The following is a 22,261-nucleotide window of genomic DNA, read 5'->3' on the forward strand; positions in this document are numbered from 1 at the left end:
ACGCTGTCCTGATAGGGCCGCAGGGGACGCCGTGGGAAAGCAGCGCGTCCGAAGGAGGAAGAACACAGCAGTTTCAACCGGTCGGGCGAAGGAACCCTCAAGAAATCAAGTGTCGGGCTGTGGCCGCAGGGTTAGTGTTTCAAACCACCCCCACCATAGTTTTATTTACTTTGGTGTAGGTCTCAGCCTTTTTCTTTTTAGGTCAAAGAACAGACTGAGGGGAGAAAAAGAAGGCAAGAACAAAGATATGGATCCGTAATCCTCAAGATGATGTTTCCATTCCCACATCACTCCACATCCAAATCCTTTAAATATCTTTCACGTGTAGTTTCAATATTCAGTACACAGTTGTTTATTAGAAATATTGCGCTGTAGTAACTTACCATTTTGTGGGTTTCTTAGAGAGCTTGATCAAAACTGGGTTTAGCTGTAAAGACCCAAAGACTTTAAACACCTTACCGAAAAAAATCTCAAAACGAAAGTTGGATTTTAGTGATCGTTTCTGTGTTATGTTTGTATATCCTCACAAAATGTTTATCTTACACACTGTTCTATGATATTTTGGTTAGAAACTAGAAATCTCCTGTACCAAACAAATGCACAAAATGGTTTTTTTTCCCCAATTGTCATGATTGTTTTCCAGATTTTTAATCTGGGCAACCTCTCATTTTCAAATATGATACATTTTCTGTTAACTCATTGGGAAATAGTGCCTAAAATATAGTTGCCTAAAATAGGATTATGTGCCCTGGTAGACATCGTTTAATCATAGAAATACTGATTTTTGTCACAAAAATTCACCAAAGTATATCTATCATTGGTTTGAATTAAACCAAGTGAGTATAGCATTTCAGAACAAATTAGTCTTCGTCATGGAGTAGCTCATCGTTTTTCAGTAACTAAACCATACAGTCGAGTCAGAAGCAATGGCCCAGTGCGTTAGCCTTTCCTACTTTCAACATTTTGAAACAGGTACAAATTAACTAAATTAACTAGAAGGGGAAAATAATTTTATAGAGGATTGACTGACCTTTTAAAATATATTCTATAGGTAGAGACATAAAGGACAGGTTGACCAATCTGTTGAGAAGAGTCAAGAAGTGGGAGCTGGATAGAACCGTGTCTTCTCTCTGACTAGAGTCACTGCTTTCCTTCCAGTCACAGAGAGGCAGTGGAAGTGGTCAATTAGGCTAAGGAAAGATTAATCTATGAGATACATCCTCAGACAAGATATTTGCTGGGTTTTCCTTCACAGCAAAAGACATTTCATTATGAACCAGTTATTAGGTGGTTATTTGTAACAGATGAAATATTGACCTAAGATCTCATCTTCATTGTGTTTGTGGCTCACATGAATAAGGCTAGCATGACTGGTAGATAATGAGTCAAATGCTGTGCTATTTTAGGGCCAGTAGGGCAATTAGGTAATCTCGGGTCAGGAAACAGTTCAAGAAAGGAATACAGCACAGATAAAATACTACTTAGCATTTGCTGAGAAGGAAATGCATCCCAAATCTTAAACCTTAATTTGTCTTTACTGCTAAAAATTATTTACTCTCTGGTGATTTACTATCTAAACACATAATACATATTATCTACATTATACATTTTTATTCATATACTTATATATGTAGGTCTCTTTATTATAAAAATTTATTTCTGATGTTTTACTGTTTAGAAAGCATGTAGTTTTCCTAATATATGTGTATATATATAGTCTCTAATATATATATAAAGTCTATTTAATCCTGCTCTTCCATGGTTGTTGGTAATGTCCACTGTGACACTGACATTGAGAGTATCACACTTGAGAACAGAGTAATTTGATAATTATTGCTTATTTTTTAACTTTCATTCATTTTCAAGATCTTTTTTTAAGATTATTTCTCCTCTCTTAAGAAAAATTTTAATGCTTTCCCATGTAAACACATGTAAAGTTGAGAAGATTGAGTGGAAATTAGGCTGAATTATGTTTACTATAGTAACAAGTGACTTTTTTTCACTCTTTTTTTCTCACCTAGTTTGAAATTCAAACTAAATTAGCATTCTTTCTGCTTTAATTGCATGGCAATATAAAAAATGAAAGAAGTATCTTGACATTCTTAGTTTCTTACTTAAATACCATATATTTCCAACTGGAATTATGTATCTGTTTTCCTATCATCTTGAATTCTTCCTCTGCCTTCCCTGAAGTCTTGAGCTTGGTCTCAGATGCTAGGACCAACCCTGACTCTTGGGGGTAGGGTAGAGTGAAGGGTGGGAGTGGAATTAAAATGGTGATAGTTACATCTGTACTTAAGTGGCTCATCATTAGGTCAAATCTCACATTAACCTTTTCCCCAGTTCTAGTAACTGGCCTCCAACCTTCCCTGCACCACAATTCCGGTAACCAAATTTCTGTCTTTCTATCTTGATTATTTTCCTCATTCTAACAAGTCTTTCACTCAAGCCAATAAAAGCTTGTTCCTATACCCTAGCTTCATTATCAGTTGATAAACTGACCTACCTACAACTAAGTGCAGGCCTGATTTGATCTCTAACCTTCTTTGCTTCTAGATTTCCCACTGCCCTGCTCCTCCCCTGATGTGGCTGTCCTTTGCCAGTGATGCAGGCCACTTGCCTCGACTGCCAGCTGCTTGCTGACCGGCGTAACCCTCTGTGTAAGTGTTCTGCCTGGCTGAACATCCTCCTATCACCCCCAGCTAAGTTTACCCTGGCCCTCCACCTGTCTTATCACAGTCAGGAGATGTGACATAAAGAATTAAAGTTTATAAGGGTAAGAGATCCTTACTTTGACACGTGAGAAACGTGAGATTAGGAATAAAAGATTTTGAAAATAACCACTATAACACTATGATCTCTACATACAGACTTAGAAAGTCTCAATGGAATGAATGATAGATTGTGCTGCTAATATGGTCAGCTATAAAAGAAATTTGCATGAATTTGCCACTCATGTATTAGTCAGTCTGCTGAATTGAATGCAAACAAATGAAAAGAGACCTGTGATGATTCTTGAAATTCATATAGGTACATGGGAAAGGAGTTTTAAAAGTTTAAGGCTATTGTTACTTATGAAAAGGAGAATAGTTCTTTATTCACAGTAAACTGAATAATGAAGATCATTCAACACTGAAACAGGTTTTATATTCTAGCACAAGGGTTGGCAAACTTCTTCTGAAGAGGGCCAGATAGTGAATATTTTAGGCTCTGTTTCATCTATCCAGCTCTGGCTCTGTGGCTTGCAAGCCATAGAAAATAAGTAAATAAATAAATGGGTGTGGCTGTGTTCCAATAAAACTTTATTTATGGACACTGAAATAAAAATTTCATGTAATTTTCATGCACCACAAAATATTATTATTCTTGTGATGTGTTTTCAACCATTTTAAAATGTAAAAACTGTTCTTATCTCAAGGGCCATAAAAAAATAGGTGGCAGGCCAAATTTGGCCCACTGGTTGGGTTATAATTTGCCAACCTCTGTTCTAATTTAATGCATATCTTCCCAGGCTTCCAGTTGACTAGAAATGTGTATGTATGTTGTGGGGGGTGGTGGGTGTGGGGAAGCAAAAATGCTTTTGCATATTCGAAAACACACTCATCCTTACCTAAACATTTTACATATTTAAAAGTATGCAGAATTTTGCTTGACTGTTTAGCAGTTTAAGTCCTCTATTAGGGATGTAGGGAAAATTTTTTTAACACTCTTTGTTTGAATCAAATAACCAAAGTGGGAAGTAGCCAATAGATTATCTCTAAGCCTAAACAAAACAAGCAAAACAAAAGTTTGCAAAAGACAAAGAACTCTCAAAAAAGGTCCCAGAGAAGCTATTTCCACCATCTAACTCCAGTTGGATTCCCAAATGGTTAACTTTAGGTTATAAAGTCACACACCTCCAAGTAACAACTATCTAAAGGACGCAAGAGGGTGGTAGAAGTGAAACACTGCTCTTTTTTATTCAATAGTCACCTTGTAAATAAATACCAGTGCATCAGATCTCCATTGCTAAAAATAGCAGTTGTGGGGCTGGAAGATTTTTATTGTAAGGACAAGTAAACATAGAGATGGAGATATAGCAAAGAACTATTTTCTATAATGCAGAAGACTTCTCTCCTATTTATTTACAAAATATGCCCTCAATTACGACTTGTCTGATAGATTCTGGGACTTCATGAGAAACACAGGCAGAAAAAATAAAATAAAATGGGACTGAAAAACAGATCTAAGTATTTGATAGTTTGCTTTCTCCAGTGTCCCTCCCGCTTGTCTCTTTCCTCTCTCTCCCTTTCAGATTCAGTCCATACCCTTTCACATTCATTCCATATCCTTTTCACATTCATTTCATGTTGGTCCTCTTGCCCCTCCTCCCTCATCTCCCTAGCTCCTTCTGCCTCATCTCGTTTTATAGCGCTTGGAAATTTCCTTTTCTTTCTGCTCTTCCCCTTGTGGTATCTACTAAAACCTTAGAGGAGTGATGTATATTCTGAAACTTCTGTGCGTTTCTAAGTGACGCTGAGCATGCTCAGTAGCTGGGGCAGGTTTTGTCGCCCGCAGCTGCCCTGATTCGACCTTTCCCAAAATAGACATTTAACTCTTTGGACTCCTGCCTAAGGATGTAATTCGCTTTGCTTTCTCCTCATTTTCAAGGTTCAAAGGGAAGCGGCGAGGATTCCAAGGTCCCACCATCCTCACAGCCAATGAGGGGCCTGTGAGGGAGGAGCTTGGGGCAGCTTAGTGCAGCTTGAGCTTCTGAGGGAATCATCCTCAGTAGGTGCAGTGGAGTCTGAGCTCCGCTGCACCTGTCACAGCAGAACAAAATTGAAAAAAACAAAAGCAAAATTTAAGAAAAGAAGAGAAGAAATGCTGCGGACTATGGAACCCTGTAGGACTTTCTGAAACATTTGCTGGGGATTCTGGTGGATCATGATCTTTTAAAACCAATTCTTTTTGAAGCCGGTTTGGGTAATTGGGAAAATGACACATATGCTAAATGCAGCAGCTGATCTAATGAAATGGACCAGATCTAGCGCTGCTAAAAGGGCTGCCTGCCTGGTGGCTGCGGCATATGCTCTGAAAACCCTCTATCCCATCATTAGCAGGCGTTTAAAGCAATCTGGCCACAGGAAGAGAAAAGAAGCAGCTTACCCGACTGCAGAGAACAGAGAAATACTGCATTGCACCGAGACCACTTGTAAAAATTCTTCGCCTGGAGTGAATGCAGATTTTTTCAAACAGCTACTAGAACTTCGGAAAATTCTCTTTCCAAAACTTGTGACCACTGAAACAGGGTGGCTCTGCCTCCACTCGGTGGCTCTGATCTCGAGAACATTTCTGTCTATCTATGTGGCTGGTCTGGATGGACAAATCGTGAAAAGCATTGTGGAAAAGAAGCCTCGGGCTTTCATCATCATATTAATCAAGTGGCTTATGATTGCCATCCCTGCTGCCTCTGTGAACAGTGCGATAAGGTACCTGGAGTGCAAACTGGCTTTCATCATCAAATTACTCAAGTGGCTTATGATTGCCATCCCTGCTGCCTCTGTGAACAGTGCGATAAGGTACCTGGAGTGCAAACTGGCTTTCATCATCAAATTACTCAAGTGGCTTATGATTGCCATCCCTGCTGCCTCTGTGAACAGTGCGATAAGGTACCTGGAGTGCAAACTGGCTTTCATCATCAAATTACTCAAGTGGCTTATGATTGCCATCCCTGCTGCCTCTGTGAACAGTGCGATAAGGTACCTGGAGTGCAAACTGGCTTTCATCATCAAATTACTCAAGTGGCTTATGATTGCCATCCCTGCTGCCTCTGTGAACAGTGCGATAAGGTACCTGGAGTGCAAACTGGCTTTCATCATCAAATTACTCAAGTGGCTTATGATTGCCATCCCTGCTGCCTCTGTGAACAGTGCGATAAGGCACCTGGAGTGCAAACTGGCTTTGGCCTTCAGAACTCGCCTAGTAGACCATGCCTGTGAAACCTATTTTACAAATCAGACTTATTATAAGGTGATCAATATGGATGGGAGGCTGGCAAACCCTGACCAGTCTCTTACTGAGGATATTATGATGTTCTCCCAATCTGTGGCTCACTTGTATTCTAATCTGACCAAACCTATTTTAGATGTAATCCTGACCTCCTATACGCTCATCCAGACTGCTACATCCAGAGGAGCTAGCCCAATTGGGCCCACCCTATTAGCAGGGCTTGTGGTATATGCCACTGCTACAGTGTTGAAAGCCTGCTCTCCCAAATTTGGTAAATTGGTGGCTGAAGAAGCTCATAGAAAAGGCTGTTTGCAGTATGTGCACTCCAGAATTATAGCCAAGGTTGAAGAAATTGCCTTTTACAGAGGACATAAGGTAAGATAGAAATTAAGATGATGGGTGAAATGTGAGACTGTTCGAGCTGCCACTGCAGTGCTAGATACCATCTGTTGTACTGTTGATGGACCCACTTCTTTAGCGTTTTAGACTCCGATGACATCTAAACCTGTACTAGAATGTATGCTTCCTTACCCTTTTTACTCACAAGTTGTTAAAGAATTATAGAGTGCAAACTTTTCTAAAGTTTCATGAGAATAAAATTTTCAGCACTCAGTCTACTTAGCCTCAGTTACCCAAACATGCTCAGAATTATCTCTGAAGCATTTTCTTAAAACTTAAATCCTAATTGGTTGTAGAACATTAGAAGAAAATGTGTTTGGAAACTGAGTAAACACATGTCCATTGAGATGGAAAATTTAGGATGGTATTCTCTTGGTGTTACTATTGAGGGCCCTTTGTTTTTAAGAGGAAAAAAGACCCTGTCCTTTTACATGAAAGACAAGTTTAACAATTTTGCATGCCTGGTCAGCAATGGAGGGTCCTCAGTCCTAAGAAGTGCAGGAGAGTGTGTCTCACAAATGGCATTTCCAACTCTTAGTTAATGTTCAGCACCATGTTTGACACAAATAAAAAGAGGCAGTGAAATGAAATTTTGTCTGGCTTTGAGAGAAAAGCTAAGATTAGAGAAGAAATGAGGAGGAGAAAAGGAATTTCAGAACGTTATTTCTGAATACTAAAGATTTTCGACATTAAGCAGATCCCTAAAATAGTTAGCCTAATTACATAAACTTCCAGAGCATTGAAGTAACCTCAGAATATTAAATACGACCAAATTTTTTAAGGTGATGCATCTGAAATCTTAATACAAATGACTTAGTACAAATGAAATATTCAGGTATTCTTAAGTTGAAATGGTATTTTAATTCCCAAGCAGAATTATTTACTTTTTGAAGCATCATTAGTTATCAAGACAAACGTTTACAGTAGTAGGAATCTGAAGAAGAAAATTTAAAGCAAATTTAGGACTTCTACTCCCCCTTGAAAATTGTCCTTATATGTTGTATTAGTCATATTGACTTGTGATTCTTCTTGAATCATTGAACTCAGTGATTTAAATTATACCATGCTGTAGGCTTCCGGCATTTAAGACAAAATCCAGCAAATTGAGTTAGTTCAAAAATGGAATCTAATTACACATATGTGTGTCATGTGTTTATTTTCAAATATTTTTGGTGTGATCAAGAAGGATAAAGTTCTAACATTGTTTACTCATGTCTTATAGAATATCGTTTAATTTTAACCTCATGCATGTAATTTTGAAATAAAAATTATAAATCACTGACATGTACTTTATATTTACTAAGTATCATGGGTTTTTTTCAATAATATAGGTGTGACCAAATTAAACAATAATGACTCATTCTTATATTAATCTGTATTTTTTAGTTGTTAGAATCATAGATCATACTATACTAAGTAAAACAAAATAATGTGTACCTATCTTTAAAGAAAGCCTTCAGACATACAGTATTTACTTTTGTAACTCATGCTGGGTTCTTGCCTCTTTTTCCCTCTATAGGTGGAAATGAAGCAACTCCAGAAAAGTTACAAAGCTTTAGCCGATCAGATGAACCTCATTTTATCCAAACGTTTGTGGTGCATCATGATAGAGCAGTTCTTGATGAAGTATGTTTGGAGCAGCAGTGGACTGATTATGGTGGCTGTACCTATTATCACTGCAACTGGCTTTGCAGATGGTGGTAATGACATTTATGCTTAATCTTCAATATATGTTTAGGATTATTTCTCTTGAAGGTGTCACTGCTGGTTTTGTGTGAGTGAAACTGAATATGTAGCCATTTTTCTGTGGTCATTAATGGTCAGAAACAAAGGCAGACTTTGCAACATCCAATAATAATACCTGCAATGTGAAAGGAGATAAGTGGCTCAAAAGTCCTTTCCAGTTGTGAGATATTTCAAATTAATATCTTGAAAAGCAGTGTAAGTTCTCTCCATGTGTTTTAAACTTCAGTTCTGCACATCCCATGTATTTAGTCTATAAATATTCTATAACTGGATCTGCCCTGTTTTGTGATTTGAAGAGTTGGTTGACTACATTAGGCAACTAGGAATATTGTTTTAGGAAGTGCTTCACACCATGGAAGGAGATCTCCTCTACTTGTAGGTAACATAGATAAAGCTCCTATGTAGCATGATTTGGTGGCATTGTGGGGGTAGGGGTTGTCAAGCTGCCCCTGTCTAATTCTAGCTATCACCACCCCAGTGGTTTTTACCAACATTTTTCATCTTTGGGATAACTAAGAAAGATAAGGACAACAAGAACAATATTAAAACGTTCTGTAATACTTGAGATGGGAGTTTGGGTCTTAATGGGCAGAGACAAAGGGGAGTTAATTAAATTAGCAGCATTTTCTGCTCTTCCTCCAAAATAAAACGTTCCCCCTTCTCTTTAAAAACCACTTGGTCAAAATTGGCCTTAGTGTTGAAGTAACTAAATAAAAGCATGGGCTTTGTAGTAAGACAGAGCTTAGCTCAACTCTTGGCTTTCCCTCTTCCTGCCTGTATCCTCTCAGTCATGTTAATTAAACTCTGAACCTCCATTTCCTCATCTGTAAAAGGAGAATTGGAAAGGCTACTTCAGAGGACTGTTGGGAGGATTTAACAGAATAATGTTTATAAAGTACAGAGCATGCTCTTGACGTTCTTGATATAGAGTGACAATTATTACCTAGGAAACAAAAGGCAACACTGAGAATAAGGTAACAGAATTCACACTATTTTACGGCTATTTTTGGTGTAGAATTAAGAATTAAGTTATTTGTTTGAAGTCATCTAATAAAAACAAGTAAAAGAATTACCCTATACTTTAATATTTTGAAACAGTGCTTCAATGCTTTAACCAATTATTACAAAAAAACTTGTCAAATTTGAGTCATTCTTAACCTAAAATTGTTCATTTTAGTAAATTGGAATTTGTCAATCCCATGTGATAAGACTGTAGATATACCAAATATACTCCACAACTCAACTGTCTAATACTGTGTTTAGACCACTGGGAAACTGAATTTTATCTATTTTTATGTTTTCAAAGTTTTATTTTTCAAAAAATCATTTAAAAAGTTTATATTGAATAAGGTGTTGTTGGTAATAGTATTTTTAGACATAATCCTTTCATTATAAGATAAAATAAATTGCTTTTTCAAAAAAGTATTGGAGAAAAAAATGACACAAAAATTTATGGTCTTGAGATTAGTTTTAGTAAGACACAACAAAATTATCAGATATTCATAGTGGGTCTAAGTATATGGATGTTTTAAAAGGTTCGTATATAACGTATAGAGACAACACCAATGACAAGATCATGGTGTAGTTCTCTTAGTGCTTGGAAGCACGGGTCTTATTACAAAACCCCAGAGTATTCAACATAGAGCAGAGAAAATGCAGCTATTAATGGTGACAAATTAACCCCACAGAGACCAGTAAGAAGTAAACAGTATATGCAAAGAATCTAACAATCTTATTTCTATGGGTGATGTAATAAGATATTTAAAAATAAATCCTGAAAATATCATATTAAATTAAAGAAACAACATTAAAATTTCACATTGAAATTATGATAATCACAGTGATGCAAGTAAAATAAAGTAATTCTTAAAGCTTCTTTTCAAAAGAGGATTTTATACAAAGAGAAGCAGTATAAGAATGTCATAGAAGAAAAAAATAAATTCGTATGACAGCATTATTATGAGAAGGTGCTTCAATATCTTCTGTAATTTCTAATGTTACTATATATACGCTTATAATGTTTGTACGTATTTACTAAAGACATTTGACCTACAATGATTTAACACATGAAAATATTGTTAGCATTTTACTCATACAAAATTATTTTTTCTAAATAATGATATATCTTTGAGGCTTTAGGTCTTGGAATTACATATCATATATTCTAATCTAATCTTCAGTCTTAATTTACACTTATGCCCTGAGTTGTCCCTTATGTTAGAGATGAATTAAATACATGATACTGTATATTTTAAAGCAAAAATAGGTGGAAAAAGTGGGTGAATGAGAGAAGAATGGCAAAGAGAAAAGGGAGAAAAAGTAGGATAGAGGAAAAAAAGACAATACAATAAAGAAGCAGGCCACTGTTCAGATCTTGACTCAGCTATTTAGTAGTTATCCATCCTTGAGAAATTTGCATAAACTTTATATGCCTCAGTTTTCCTCTCTTAACCATAGGTATAGTAATATATATCTTACAGAATTATGAAATTGTATATAATGTATTTAATGTGCTTTGAAACAGTTCTCAGCAAGTAGTAAGAATTTAGGTGGATCATTGTTAATATTTATTCTATTCTTACCATGTGGGCTCTGGCATCAGATTGCCTGGGTTCAAATGCTTACTCTTTTGCTTACTAGGCTATGACTATGGGCAAGTCATTTAACCTTCTTGTGCTTCAATTTCCTCATTTCTGAAATGGGAGAAATTATAGCAGGGTTGTTAGGAGGATTAAAGAAGAGTACATGTGTAAAACTTAGAACAATGCCTGCTTCATCGAAAATGCTCAATAGACATTTGCTGGCACGATTATTGTTGTTAAGAGAGCAAGATATTTAAAAGTGATTAGGAAGTCAGAGGTAAAAGTGCAGATAGGAGGAAGAGCCTGCATAGTTTTTTTGGAGGAGAAAAGAAAAATAGTTTTGTAGTAGATTTGTTATACCACCCACCTACAACTTCAAGTGAAATCTTATGGTTAGGACAGGATTATGTTTATATTCAAGTTCACATTACAAAATTGCATGTGGAATCATGCCATTTTCACTCAGACGAGGAGCTTAGAGGTCATCCAGTCTGGAGCCCCAGATTTGCCTCAGGGCACACAGATGGTTAGTGGAAGCACTAAGGATAGAAGACATTATGTGATTCCTAGTGTGTTACTTTTCTTACCTTCATCACGCTACCTCCGTTTAGCTATATTGGAACTTAGTCTATAAGGGACTTAACTTAGTTTGAGACCAAGCAATCGTGGGAGCTAATGCTTGAAATAGAGGCATTGAAATAGTTAATTATATATAGTTTCTGTTATATTTTCTTAGAGGACATTACCCCTTTCTTTGCTTTGTATTAAGAGAAAGACTGAAATTATGTCAAGAAAATAGTTACCTGGGAGCTGTATCTCAATTTTTTAATATTATAGGCCACTTTTCTTCTCTTCATATCAAAAGCAGTTCTGGGCAAGGCCAGGGAAAGCTACTTATAGGTCCCTTCTGCCGGACCTTATCACAGACACCTGACAGGCAGTGAACAGTGCACCTAAGCCACTAGCACTGCCAGTAGCGTCCACATGTTGGTGATCTGCTAACGTGAGGTGGCACCTCAGAAGTAGCAACTGAAAGCACTCTTAGGAATGGAACTGAACTCTACCATAACCCTCATAACATGGGTGATATTTTATTCCTAAAATGTACTTCCAACAAGATGATCTCCATAGCTCCTGCTGCAGGAGTATGTCTCATATTCAAATGCCAAATTGTTGAAATATAATTTTGTATTTGGGTCAGTTTACATATGACTACTCTCTTGTTGACCAATTATTGTCACAGTAATTATCAGTACATATCAAAGACATACTTTTTAGCTGTAATTAGCTATTCGTGTCAGGAGCTATAATTTTTAAAGTATAACATACATGCCCACAACGGCACAATCATTAGTGTACCACTCAGTGAACTGTCACAAAGTCAACCCATACACGTAAGCACCACTGAGAAGAAACAGAACCTTACCTTCATCCTAGAAGCTCCCATCCCAGAAACCCCTTCCCAGTCTTATCCTCATCTTCAGCCTCCTACCCCCATCCCCACTTCCTCCTGCCCCTGCCCCCATGCCACAGCAAAGGCAGGCATTTTACCGATCATTCATTAGTATTTGCTGGGTTTTGAGCCTTATATAAATAGTATCATGCAGTACGTATGAGAGTTTTAGTTGCTCCACATCTTTGTCAATGTTTGATGTGAGTCTTTTTCCTTTTAGGCATTCTTATGAGTGTATAAGCGTGCTTCATTGTAGTCTTAATTTGCATTTCTCTGATGACTGAGGAGGTTAAGCACTTTTCATTTGTTTATTGGCTACTTGGATAGCCTTTTTTATGAAGTACCGATAAGTTTTTTCTTCATTTTTAAACTGGCTTATCTGGTTTTCGCTTGTTCATTTGTAAAGCTCTTGTGTATTCTGTAATGAGTAGTTTGTCAGATACACACACACACACACACACACTCAAATCTCTTTTCCCACTCTATTCTTGCCTTTTCAGTCTCTTAAGTGTCTAAGAGAAGTTCATAATTTTAATATAGTTCAATTTATCAATCATTTTCTTTGTTGTTAGTGCTTTTTTTGTCCTGTTTAAGAAATATTTGTGTCACCCAAGGTCATAGAGTTATTCTCCTATTTTTTTTTTTTTTTTTTTTTTTGAGGAAGATTAGCCCTGAGCTAACTACTGCCAATCCTCCTCTTTTTTTTTCTGAGGAAGACTAGCCCTGAGCTAACATCCATGCCCACCTTCCTCTACTTTATACATGGGACGCCTACCACAGCATGGCGTTTGCCATGCGGTGCCATGTCTGTACCCGGGATCTGAGCCAGCGAACCCCAGGCCATCGAGAAGCAGAACGTGCCAACTTAACCGCTGCACCACTGGGCCGGCCCTCTCCTATTTTATCTTCTAGAAATTTATTGGTTTTTCATTTCACATTAAGATCATCAGTTAGAATTGATGTTTATATATGGTATGAGGTAGGGTAAGATTCAGATTTGTCAAGGTGGCAAAGATAAAACATAAATGACAAGAAATAAACTCAGATTGTAAGTCCAAAGAAAAAAGTACAGAAGGGTAGCCTGCTTTTTTAATTTTTAAAAAATTAATAGACAATTTTCTTTAGAATAGTTTTAGGTTTACAGAAAAATTGAGCAGAAAGTGTTCAGTTCCCAAATTTCCCCTCCTCCCATAATTTCCCTTGTTATTTACATCTTGTATTAATGTGATACCTTTGTTATAACTGATGAACCAATATTTATACATTAGTAACTGAAGTCCATAGTTTACATTAGGATTCACTCTTTGTATTATACAGTTCTATGGGTTTTCACAAATGTATTACATAACCTTAGTTTTAAATCCTTTCTCACCTTTTCAGTGAAATAGCAACAGATGTGACCGTGTTTCAATATATCCTTTTATTAGCAGAGCTGAAAATAGCAGTAAAATGAGAAGATATAATGTTAAATATTAAATCCTTAAGTGAGGCACTTTTGACAACGTATTCAAAATATTTGGTGAGGAAGATAAAATGTGTTGATCTGGGATACAAAATAGGTGAGTGCTTTAGGTCATGAATTTATATCTCTGACACTGAGGAATGTACCCTTCTCACAGAGGCTATGCAGTTGGCTGTTGTGAGCATGGCAAAATACTACTGGCACTGCTCTCACAGTACTTTCCAAAGAACAATCCGTAGAATAAAAGTCAAATGAAATCTGTCCAGAGCTATTTGTAATTTTGTTGCTAAAAGCACGAAGAAAACCCAATAGGCATTAATCTGCTAAAGCGACGTGGAAAGTACCATGCCATGTCAAACACCAGTTCATCTGTGCTAGTGTTTTTACTTCTTAACAGAGACTGTCAGTAAAAGCTACTATTTAAACCGCTTTTAACCCAAATTCATAAAATCCCATGATTATTTTAGATCACCAGCCAGATTCTCTATGAGCCAAAACTATTCTTAGTGCTTTAACTGATTCAGCAATTCACTATTTTGGTAGCTTGCTGAGAATCTTTCGGTAATTTTTTTGTGTCTATCTAAATTTTGTCACACATTTAAATGTAAGAATATCTACATTCTGTTTCCAGTCTATTTATTCAATCACATTTTTCACTCCTCACTTATACCAGCACTCAAAGCCTTTCTTTTTTCATTCCTCAGGGAAACTCACTCACTTCAAGGGGGCTAACAGGAGTCCTCTAGAGCAGTGACAATAGTAGGGCTAGGAGGAACCACATTGGACTATTTGTCCTCTTTTTTTTTTTTTAAAGATTGGCACCTGAGCTAACAACTGTTGCCAATCTTCTTTTTTTCCTTCTTCTTCTTCTCCTCCACAAAACCCCCCAGTACATAGTTGTATATTCTAGTTGTGAGTGACTCTGGCTGTGCTATGTGGGACACCACCTCAGCGTGGCCTGCTGAGCGGTGCCGTGTCCGCGCCCAGGATCCCAACCAGCGAAACCCTGGGCTGCCAAAGTGGAGCTCAGGAACTTAACCACTCGGCCACCGGGTGGCCCCTAGACTATTGTAAAAGGGCCCCATGAACTCATGGTGATTCTCATACTCGGGTGAAATCAGTGCCTGACACCAACCCATGCTGTAACTTGATCAAGCTGTTTATCATTCAGTTGGCATTGCTTGAAGTTTCCCTTCTCTGTCCTGTTGCTTATACTATACTTATGATCTATTGAAATTATATGTGGTCTTCAAGGCCTCACTCACAGTCTACTCCTCCATGAAGCATTTCCTGTCTCTTGCAGCAAGAAATGATCTTTGCCTCCTCTAAACACCTCCCATTAACTCTCTTCATAGGCTGCCCTGCATAGTTATTTGGGAACTTATCTTCTCTCTCCTACCAAACTGTAGGCTCCCTAAGGAAAGAGTCTGAAAATCACATTTATCCTTGCATGTCCTATAGCACCTTGCCTAATTTCTTGCATATCTAGGTGTTCAGTAAATATCTGCTGAGTGCATTTTACCTTATATTATGCGTGGATCTCTTTCAAACCCAGCTGAGCTGTCTGTGAGCAAGTAAATATGAAATTATCTGGTAGTCATAATAGGGCATAAGTTAAATATTTGCACTGATATGGAGAAAAAAAACCTTTGCACTGAGATAAGTCAGAGAACAATAAATATCAAAGTTAGACTATGACTATCTATATCACTCTAATTTCTTCATTAATTTTCAGCATTTAATTTAGAACTTTGGAAATAATCTATAGACGGGCCAGATAGAGACTCAAATTGTTGGAAAGATTAAAATAATGACTTGGAGAGAACAATTTTGAAGAATGAGACTAAATTAAATAGATATGCGATAATAACTAGAGAAAATAATAACAGCTAACATTTAGAGAACTTATTATAGGCCATAGATTAGACTAACACTTCATTTGTATTTCACCTTAAAACAACTCTTTGAGATAGAATTGTTTGAGATAGTATTATTGTCTCCCTCATTTACAAATGAGAAAATAGGCATGGAGAGGATAAGTGGCAAGTTCTACTTACCTTACTACCTGCCAATAAGTAGTAAAGCCTGGATTCAAACCTAGTCTGACTCCTCTTAACTGTAATTCTGCATTGACAGTAATTTAGGATGTTCATTCATCTATCCATCCCATCCGTGCATCCATGCATCCATTCAATACACATTAAGGAGTACTATGTGCTGGAGACTCTGCTGAGTACTAGGAATAAAGAATAAAACACACATTCTTGACCCTTAAGAAAGTTAAAGTCCATTGGAAAGGCCAGCAAAAGTTTCCAGGGAAACCTTTACTAAAGAGTTAACTCTTGAAGAAAGAGCTAGACAAAGAAGGAAGAGAAGTATATTGAAGTCAGAAGAAATCATGTATGCAAATAGCAGAGGATAAATAGAGTGTTGCATGTTTGGGCTGCCGCTAGACTGTAGAGTGAGGGTTGGTTGAAACAGGTAGACAGAGGCTGGATTATGAGGGTCAGCTAACTTGCATTTCTATTAAAGGAACTACACTAGAAATATTTGCTTGTATTCCTATTAGTAGTATTTTATTGACCAAATCCATAGTATTTGATTGCCTAGCTGTAATAAGGGCAGGGAGTTGAATTTGGAAAAAGTTAAAAGAATGCTAAGTGAAAATAGTCATAATTCCTATAGACTTACTTTTGTTCCAAGTCTCCTTCTAAAAAAATAATGAAACAAAAGAAAGCTTTAAATAAAATCTCGTACAAATATTGTATTTTCAATAATTCATTAAATTTCTAAGAAATTGCTGGTACTAATGAAAAATTTACATGTGGTTGTTTTGGCCATAATTTCATCTGTATAAAATAAAACATTTAGTTACTTGAAAAAACTCAATAGTTTTGTAGTTTGCTTTTAGATCTAGAGGATGGCCCCAAACAAGCTATGGTTAGTGAACGGACAGAAGCCTTTACTACTGCTCGAACTTTATTGGCCTCTGGAGCTGATGCTATTGAAAGGATTATGTCTTCATACAAAGAGGTACTTGCATTTCTCATCATCAATTTGATTAAAATAAGATATATGAAAATCAAGCAAAATGTAAATTACAAGATATACTTAGTATTTTGGAAACATTTTTCTCTACCAAACATTGCTAAGAGTAAGGCAGCCCTCCCAAGTATATTGCTGCTAATAACCTTTAATTTTTACACTTTCAATTATAACTCCTCTTTTTCTGTCTATAGTATGATGTATTTGTTTTTAATTAAAAAAAAAACCCACACCCCTAGGTGTGGATTCTGGAGCCAGAGTGCCTAAATTTAAATTCTTGCTCCAGTATTTACAAATTATATGAACTTACTCAAATTCCTTAACCTGTCTGTGTCTGTTTCATCATCTGTGAAATAAGGATAATGATAGCATTGACTTTGTAGGGTTGTTGTGAGTTAATACATGTAGAATGTTTAAAACAATACATATTAAGCAGTCACTAAATGTTAGCCAATAATATTACTTATATACCTTGCAAACTTTTACTCATCCTTCCTGACAAGTCAAGCCTCACCAACCACCTCTAAAACCCTCTTGTGATTCCACCTTCTTTCCGCCTTCGTTGCAGAGTCTGGCTCTACCTTCTCTGTGTTCACAGTACACCTGGTGCTTTACCACATTGTAATTGACTATCCCCTGCACCAGGCCCTGAGTGGAAAGCAGGAACTGTCTTACTCAGCTTTACATTCTTAATATCCATTTTAATGCTTGGAATGTTGTACGTGGTCAATAAATACTTGCTGAAAGAATGGTAATGACCTGCAAATATCACAGTGTTAAGACTGGAAATCATTTTATTCAGTTCAGATGTTACATAATATTCCCATGGACAGACATTCTCACTATTAATTACTCTTGTGGCTTTTGTATCAATATAAATTGCCAGAGCATCTTTATAAATTTAGCTGCCTATTAAATAAGCCTCGAATAAGCCATATAAAAGAGTTACAAAGTTTGTGATTTACCCACAAAACTTTTCAGTCTCATTCAACAACTGATTTCTTGAATTGGGTTAAAAAAATAAAAGTAAAACCAGTTGTTTAGGGCCACGTACCAAACCAACTCAATTTTAAAAAATTTTTCAAATAGTAATTTTGATAATCTGAAGACACAGTTTTGAGGATAGGTTTTTTGATTAATAAATTACTTATTAAAATTAAATGACAAATCAAAATTTTGGCCGTCTCACATTAAAATACTTTGGTATCTAAGTCACAGAAAGAATATCAATTAGTTTTTCTACATTGTCTCCGACACAAAAACTGATTGCATTTTGCTTTATTTTGGCTGACTGTGCTTTGAATCACAGAATGTTCACTTCTAAAGAATCTTATTGCTGCTATGACAGCACATGAAAGCATCATGCATTCTCTGCTAGCTCCAGAGGGAGCAAGGGTCCTTTTTAGAGTTAGAGTTCAAGGGCAAACCCCCTGTCTTATATCCCAAAGTAATTTGTCCACAGTCACATTCTCAGGTTTTTTCAGACACTCTTGGCCCGCTCCACCCTGACTCCTGGTCTACTAACTCCTTGCCTCCTGCTTTTCTTTAATTGACCTCTACATTTGGTTTTGGACTTTTTATTTTTTTATGCAAATATATTTAGCCAGGTTTCTTTTGAATCCATATTTTGTTAATCCTTAGCTCTGTTTTCCTCTGCTTGAGAACTCAGGAGATTTTTGTGGATAACATTTGAGAAATTACCCTTTAAATAGCTATAACATTAACATATAGAAATGCGATACTAATCCAGCTACAGACCTCTCACACAGTAGAAACACGGTAGAAAGCTTTTGACAGTAATATGCACTCTTTTACTGCTTGTTTTGCACACACAAAAATCTTACACAAATGTCAGCATTGTTGTATTATTCCACAATTTATTGTTTAAGAGACATTTACTAGTGACCTGCCTCGCTTACTGGTTCCAGTTTCCTAGTAAACATTTCTGTAAGGGAATGGTTTTTGTGCTTTCCTTTTCACTGAGAAAGATGGTCTTGACAGGAGATGAGTCACCTTTCACAGTACCCTGACAACAAGGTGTTCTTTTAATAGAAAAACAGCAGGAGATTCAGCCTAAATTGGATCACTGGCAGGATAGGAGCAAGGTACCACTCTATTGAGCCTTATGGACTAAAGCAGAGATTTATCTCATCTTATCTTTAATCTCACCTAGAAAACAGTCATATTTAATGTTTTTCTTTGGGCATATAAATCATGTTTGGCTTGAAAAGAAGCTGAATTGTGGAATTTGGACTGAAAAGGAGTTGAAGATTTACATTGAGCTCACTCCCAATTTTGGTATCCTCTAGCAGGGATATTTTCTCTGCCAAGCTTAGGAATTTTGACAATCAATTTGACTCAGAAGCATTCATTTCTAATAAGAAAAATATGTATTTTTCTTCTATTTAAACCCTATTTTAAATTGAAAAAAGATATCAAAATAAAGGATCATAATTTCATTGAATGAACTTAAGCTTTTCACAAAATTTCTAATTTTCTGGAAATGAAATCTGTCATTTGAACGAGTCAAATCAGAAATTTGACTAAAGATTTATTTATTTATGAAGATTTTATTTTTTCCTTTTTCTGCCCAAAGCCCCCCGTACATAGTTGTGTATTTTCAGTTGTGGGTCCTTCTAGTTGTGCTATGTGGAACGCTGCCTCAGCATGGCTTCATGAGCAGTGCCGTGTCTGTGCCCAGGATTCCAACTGGTGAACCCTAGGCCGCTGAAGCAGAGCGTACAAACTTAACCACTCGGCCCCGGGGCTGGCCCCAAAAGATTTGTTTTTTTTAAGATCGGTACCTGAGCCAACATCTGCTGCCAATCTTTTTTTTCCCTTCTCTCCAAAGCCCCCCAGTACACAGTGTATATTCTAGTTGTAGGTCCTTCTGGTTCTGCTATGTGCGATGCTACCTCAGCACGACTTGATGAGCGGTGCTAGGTCTGCACCCAGGATCCAAACCGGCAAAACCCTGGGCCGCTGAAGTGGAGCGTGAAAACTTAACCACTTGGCCGTGGGGCCAGCCCCTTGACCAAAGATTTTTAAGTCTCACTAATATTCTGAAATCTTTACATTTTGTTTTTAACCATGACTTGAATGAATAATTTTTTATGTGTTTTATAATCCCAATCAAACTTACATTGACACGTTGCTATGTTGCTCTCTTGAGAAACTTTTTACCGTTACTTGTTTTAGTTATCAGATATGTTATTTATTTTTCATGTATAATAAAATAGGATCTTTAATATTAAATCAAAAAGCTTATATGATTGCATATTTTTTTAAGTCTGTCTTGAGTATATTAACTCTATTTTATTTCTCTGTGTTGGTTTTAGATCACTGAATTAGCAGGCTATACTGCTCGAGTGTACAATATGTTTTGGGTCTTTGATGAAGTGAAAAGAGGCATTTATAAGAGAACTGCTGTCATGCAAGAGTCTGAAAACCATAGCAAGAATGGAGCTAACATAGAATTATCCCTCAGTGATACGTTGGAAATCAAAGGTATTAGACTCAAATTTTTTTGTATTTTTCCTGTATTTAAGTGTTTATCAACAGAACTAAAGTTTTTTAGAAGCTAGTCTTTAACAGATAAAAGAAACCAACATTTATTTATTTAAATAGTTATTCCTAAACTTAGTATTGCAGTGTGAGGAGTGGTGACTAACATTACCATTAAAAAAAAATTGTTACCTTTATTTAGAACAAAATTTCTAGAATTATTTTTGGAAACTGCACATATGGCAGAATGAATTGTTTGCTTTTAAAAATCAAATAACAGAATTAGAACTAATGTCATATTGTTCTTCATCATCCTATGTTTTTAAACTTATTTGGTTATCATATTTTTAAAAATTATATATAAATGTCTTAATTCCCTTTCTGGGGCACCGTGTTTTTTCTGTAAGAAAGGTTAATTTAGAGAAACAAGTAGTTGTAAAGAGTATGGCTGGGTTATATCAGATAGAGTTTAGCTTTGCTCTCATTATGATGTTGACATTAGGTTATTGGTAAGTAATGTTTCTGAGAAAGATTTTCCAAGTAGATGTGTCAAAACGTCCAAATTTACGTTAAACTTTTCTTTAGATATAGATATCTATATTTCACTTGGTTTTCTGATTTGTTACTGTGAATTATCTTTATAACGAATTTATCTATGTTGCATTATACTTTAAGTTATTTACGTAGTTAAGAATAACGTGTGATAGCTTTTGTAACTTAAGTCGTTCCTTAACTTATAGGAGAAGTTATTGATGTGGATCATGGAATTATTTGCGAAAATGTTCCCATACATACACCAACGGGAGAAGTGGTGGCTTCCAGGCTAAACTTCAAAGTAAGATGATATTCAAAAATCTTCTGATTGTTGCCATCACACTAATAAAAAACAACACAGAATTCATGTACATTTGTTAAATACATGGAGGAGCATATGGAAAGGAGGGGAAATCAAGGAAGGTATGCACAGTGGCTGAATTACAAAAGCACTTAATTCCTCAGAAAGCAGAAAGAAAGAGAAATTTGATGTCTACTGCTTTATTGCCAGGTTGAAAATTAAAATTACAGTTCACTGAGAGCCTATACAAGGTTCCCAAACGGTTTTTCACACTGGGTTTTCCCTCACCTGAAAAAACAGGCCAAGAGATTGTGAGGATCCATAATTAGCTTTTTAATCCATTTGGCAGGACTCAGTGTTTTTCACGTTCTGTGATACTGGGATCTGCGTCTTCACTGTCATGTGTTAAACCTTTAAGTCTTGTCCAAAAGTCATGTCATTACCTAGAGAATCCTTCTGTGAATTCCAGGCAGGTTGCCATCTTTCTGCTTCCGCCTCCTCTCCTCACCTTTACAATGGGGAGAATAACGGTAACCTACCTTTTGGATGTGAGGATTAAACGAGACAGTTGGTGCAAAGCAGTCGGCGCAGGATCTGGCACAAAGCGAAGCCTTCAATAAATTATGATTACAGTAGTTTTGACTTCCCTCCAGTCGGAATATAGTCGAGTTGAAGTTCGTGGCTATGTCACAGCTGTGTCTCAGGCTGGTGTCTGCCGCCCTGAGCCAAGCCGTAAAAATCCCTAGAATAACTTTGCAAAAGCCTGTTAGCCTCTTGAGGCTCCTACACTTCTTTATTTTATTTTGTTTTATTTTATTTTATTTTACTTTATTGCAGTGACAGTGGATTCTAACATCACGTAGCTTTCCAGAGGTACGTTGTAATACATTTCGAATTCTGTGTAGATTACGTCGTGTTCACCGCCCGAAAACTAATTATAGTCCGTCACCTCACATGTGAGCCTCATCGCCCCTTTGGCTCTCTCCCCTCCCCCCCTCCCCCTACGGTAACCACCAATCCAATCTCCGTTGCTCTGTGCGTGTTCGTCATTGTTTTTATCATGTACTCATGAGTGAGATCACACGGTGTTTGACTTTCTCCCTCTGATTTATTTCACTTCGCATAATACCCTCAAGGTCCATCCACGTTGTCACAAATGGCCGGATCTCATCGTTTCTTAGGGCCGAGTAGCATTCCATTGTGTATACACACCACATCTTCTCTGTCCATACTTCCCTTGATGG

At 36.8% G+C, this 22,261-nt stretch overlaps 1 protein-coding gene across 3 annotated transcripts; it reads left to right on the plus strand.

Annotated features, from left to right (window-relative positions):
- The first annotated feature begins 4 nt into the window (after window positions 1-4).
- Window positions 5-21,083, plus strand: LOC138922133 (ATP-binding cassette sub-family D member 2-like). 3 transcript variants are annotated; one of them, XR_011435211.1, is made up of 7 exons: window positions 6-130; window positions 2,557-2,660; window positions 4,651-6,366; window positions 7,910-8,090; window positions 16,534-16,666; window positions 20,017-20,185; window positions 20,923-21,083. XR_011435211.1 is itself a non-coding variant. In XM_070258961.1 (7 exons), the coding sequence occupies exons 3-7, from the start codon at window positions 4,978-4,980 to the stop codon at window positions 21,024-21,026; spliced, it is 1,965 nt and encodes a 654-aa protein (XP_070115062.1). In that variant the 5' UTR covers window positions 8-130; window positions 2,557-2,660; window positions 4,651-4,977; the 3' UTR covers window positions 21,027-21,083. The 3 variants fall into 3 exon arrangements, 2 of the variants coding, with proteins under 2 accessions (XP_070115061.1, XP_070115062.1); XM_070258961.1 differs by having other exon boundaries at window positions 8-130; window positions 16,545-16,666; XM_070258960.1 differs by lacking the exons at window positions 16,534-16,666; window positions 20,923-21,083 and having other exon boundaries at window positions 5-130; window positions 20,017-20,156.
- Window positions 21,084-22,261: the final 1,178 nt, after the last annotated feature.

Source organism: Equus caballus, unplaced genomic scaffold (assembly GCF_041296265.1).
Source record: "Equus caballus isolate H_3958 breed thoroughbred unplaced genomic scaffold, TB-T2T haplotype2-0000451, whole genome shotgun sequence".
NCBI lineage: Eukaryota > Metazoa > Chordata > Mammalia > Perissodactyla > Equidae > Equus > Equus caballus.

What these genes read in the sequence shown, in the direction of transcription:
- LOC138922133 (XM_070258961.1), top strand. Translation starts at nt 4,978, where the DNA reads ATGACACATATGCTAAATGCAGCAGCTGATCTAATGAAATGGACCAGA. An exon ending in CCTTTTACAGAGGACATAAG is followed by an intron (nt 6,367 to 7,909) that starts GTAAGATAGAAA and finishes TTCCCTCTATAG; the next exon opens with GTGGAAATGAAGCAACTCCA. An exon ending in AACTGGCTTTGCAGATGGTG is followed by an intron (nt 8,091 to 16,544) that starts GTAATGACATTT and finishes GTTTGCTTTTAG; the next exon opens with ATCTAGAGGATGGCCCCAAA.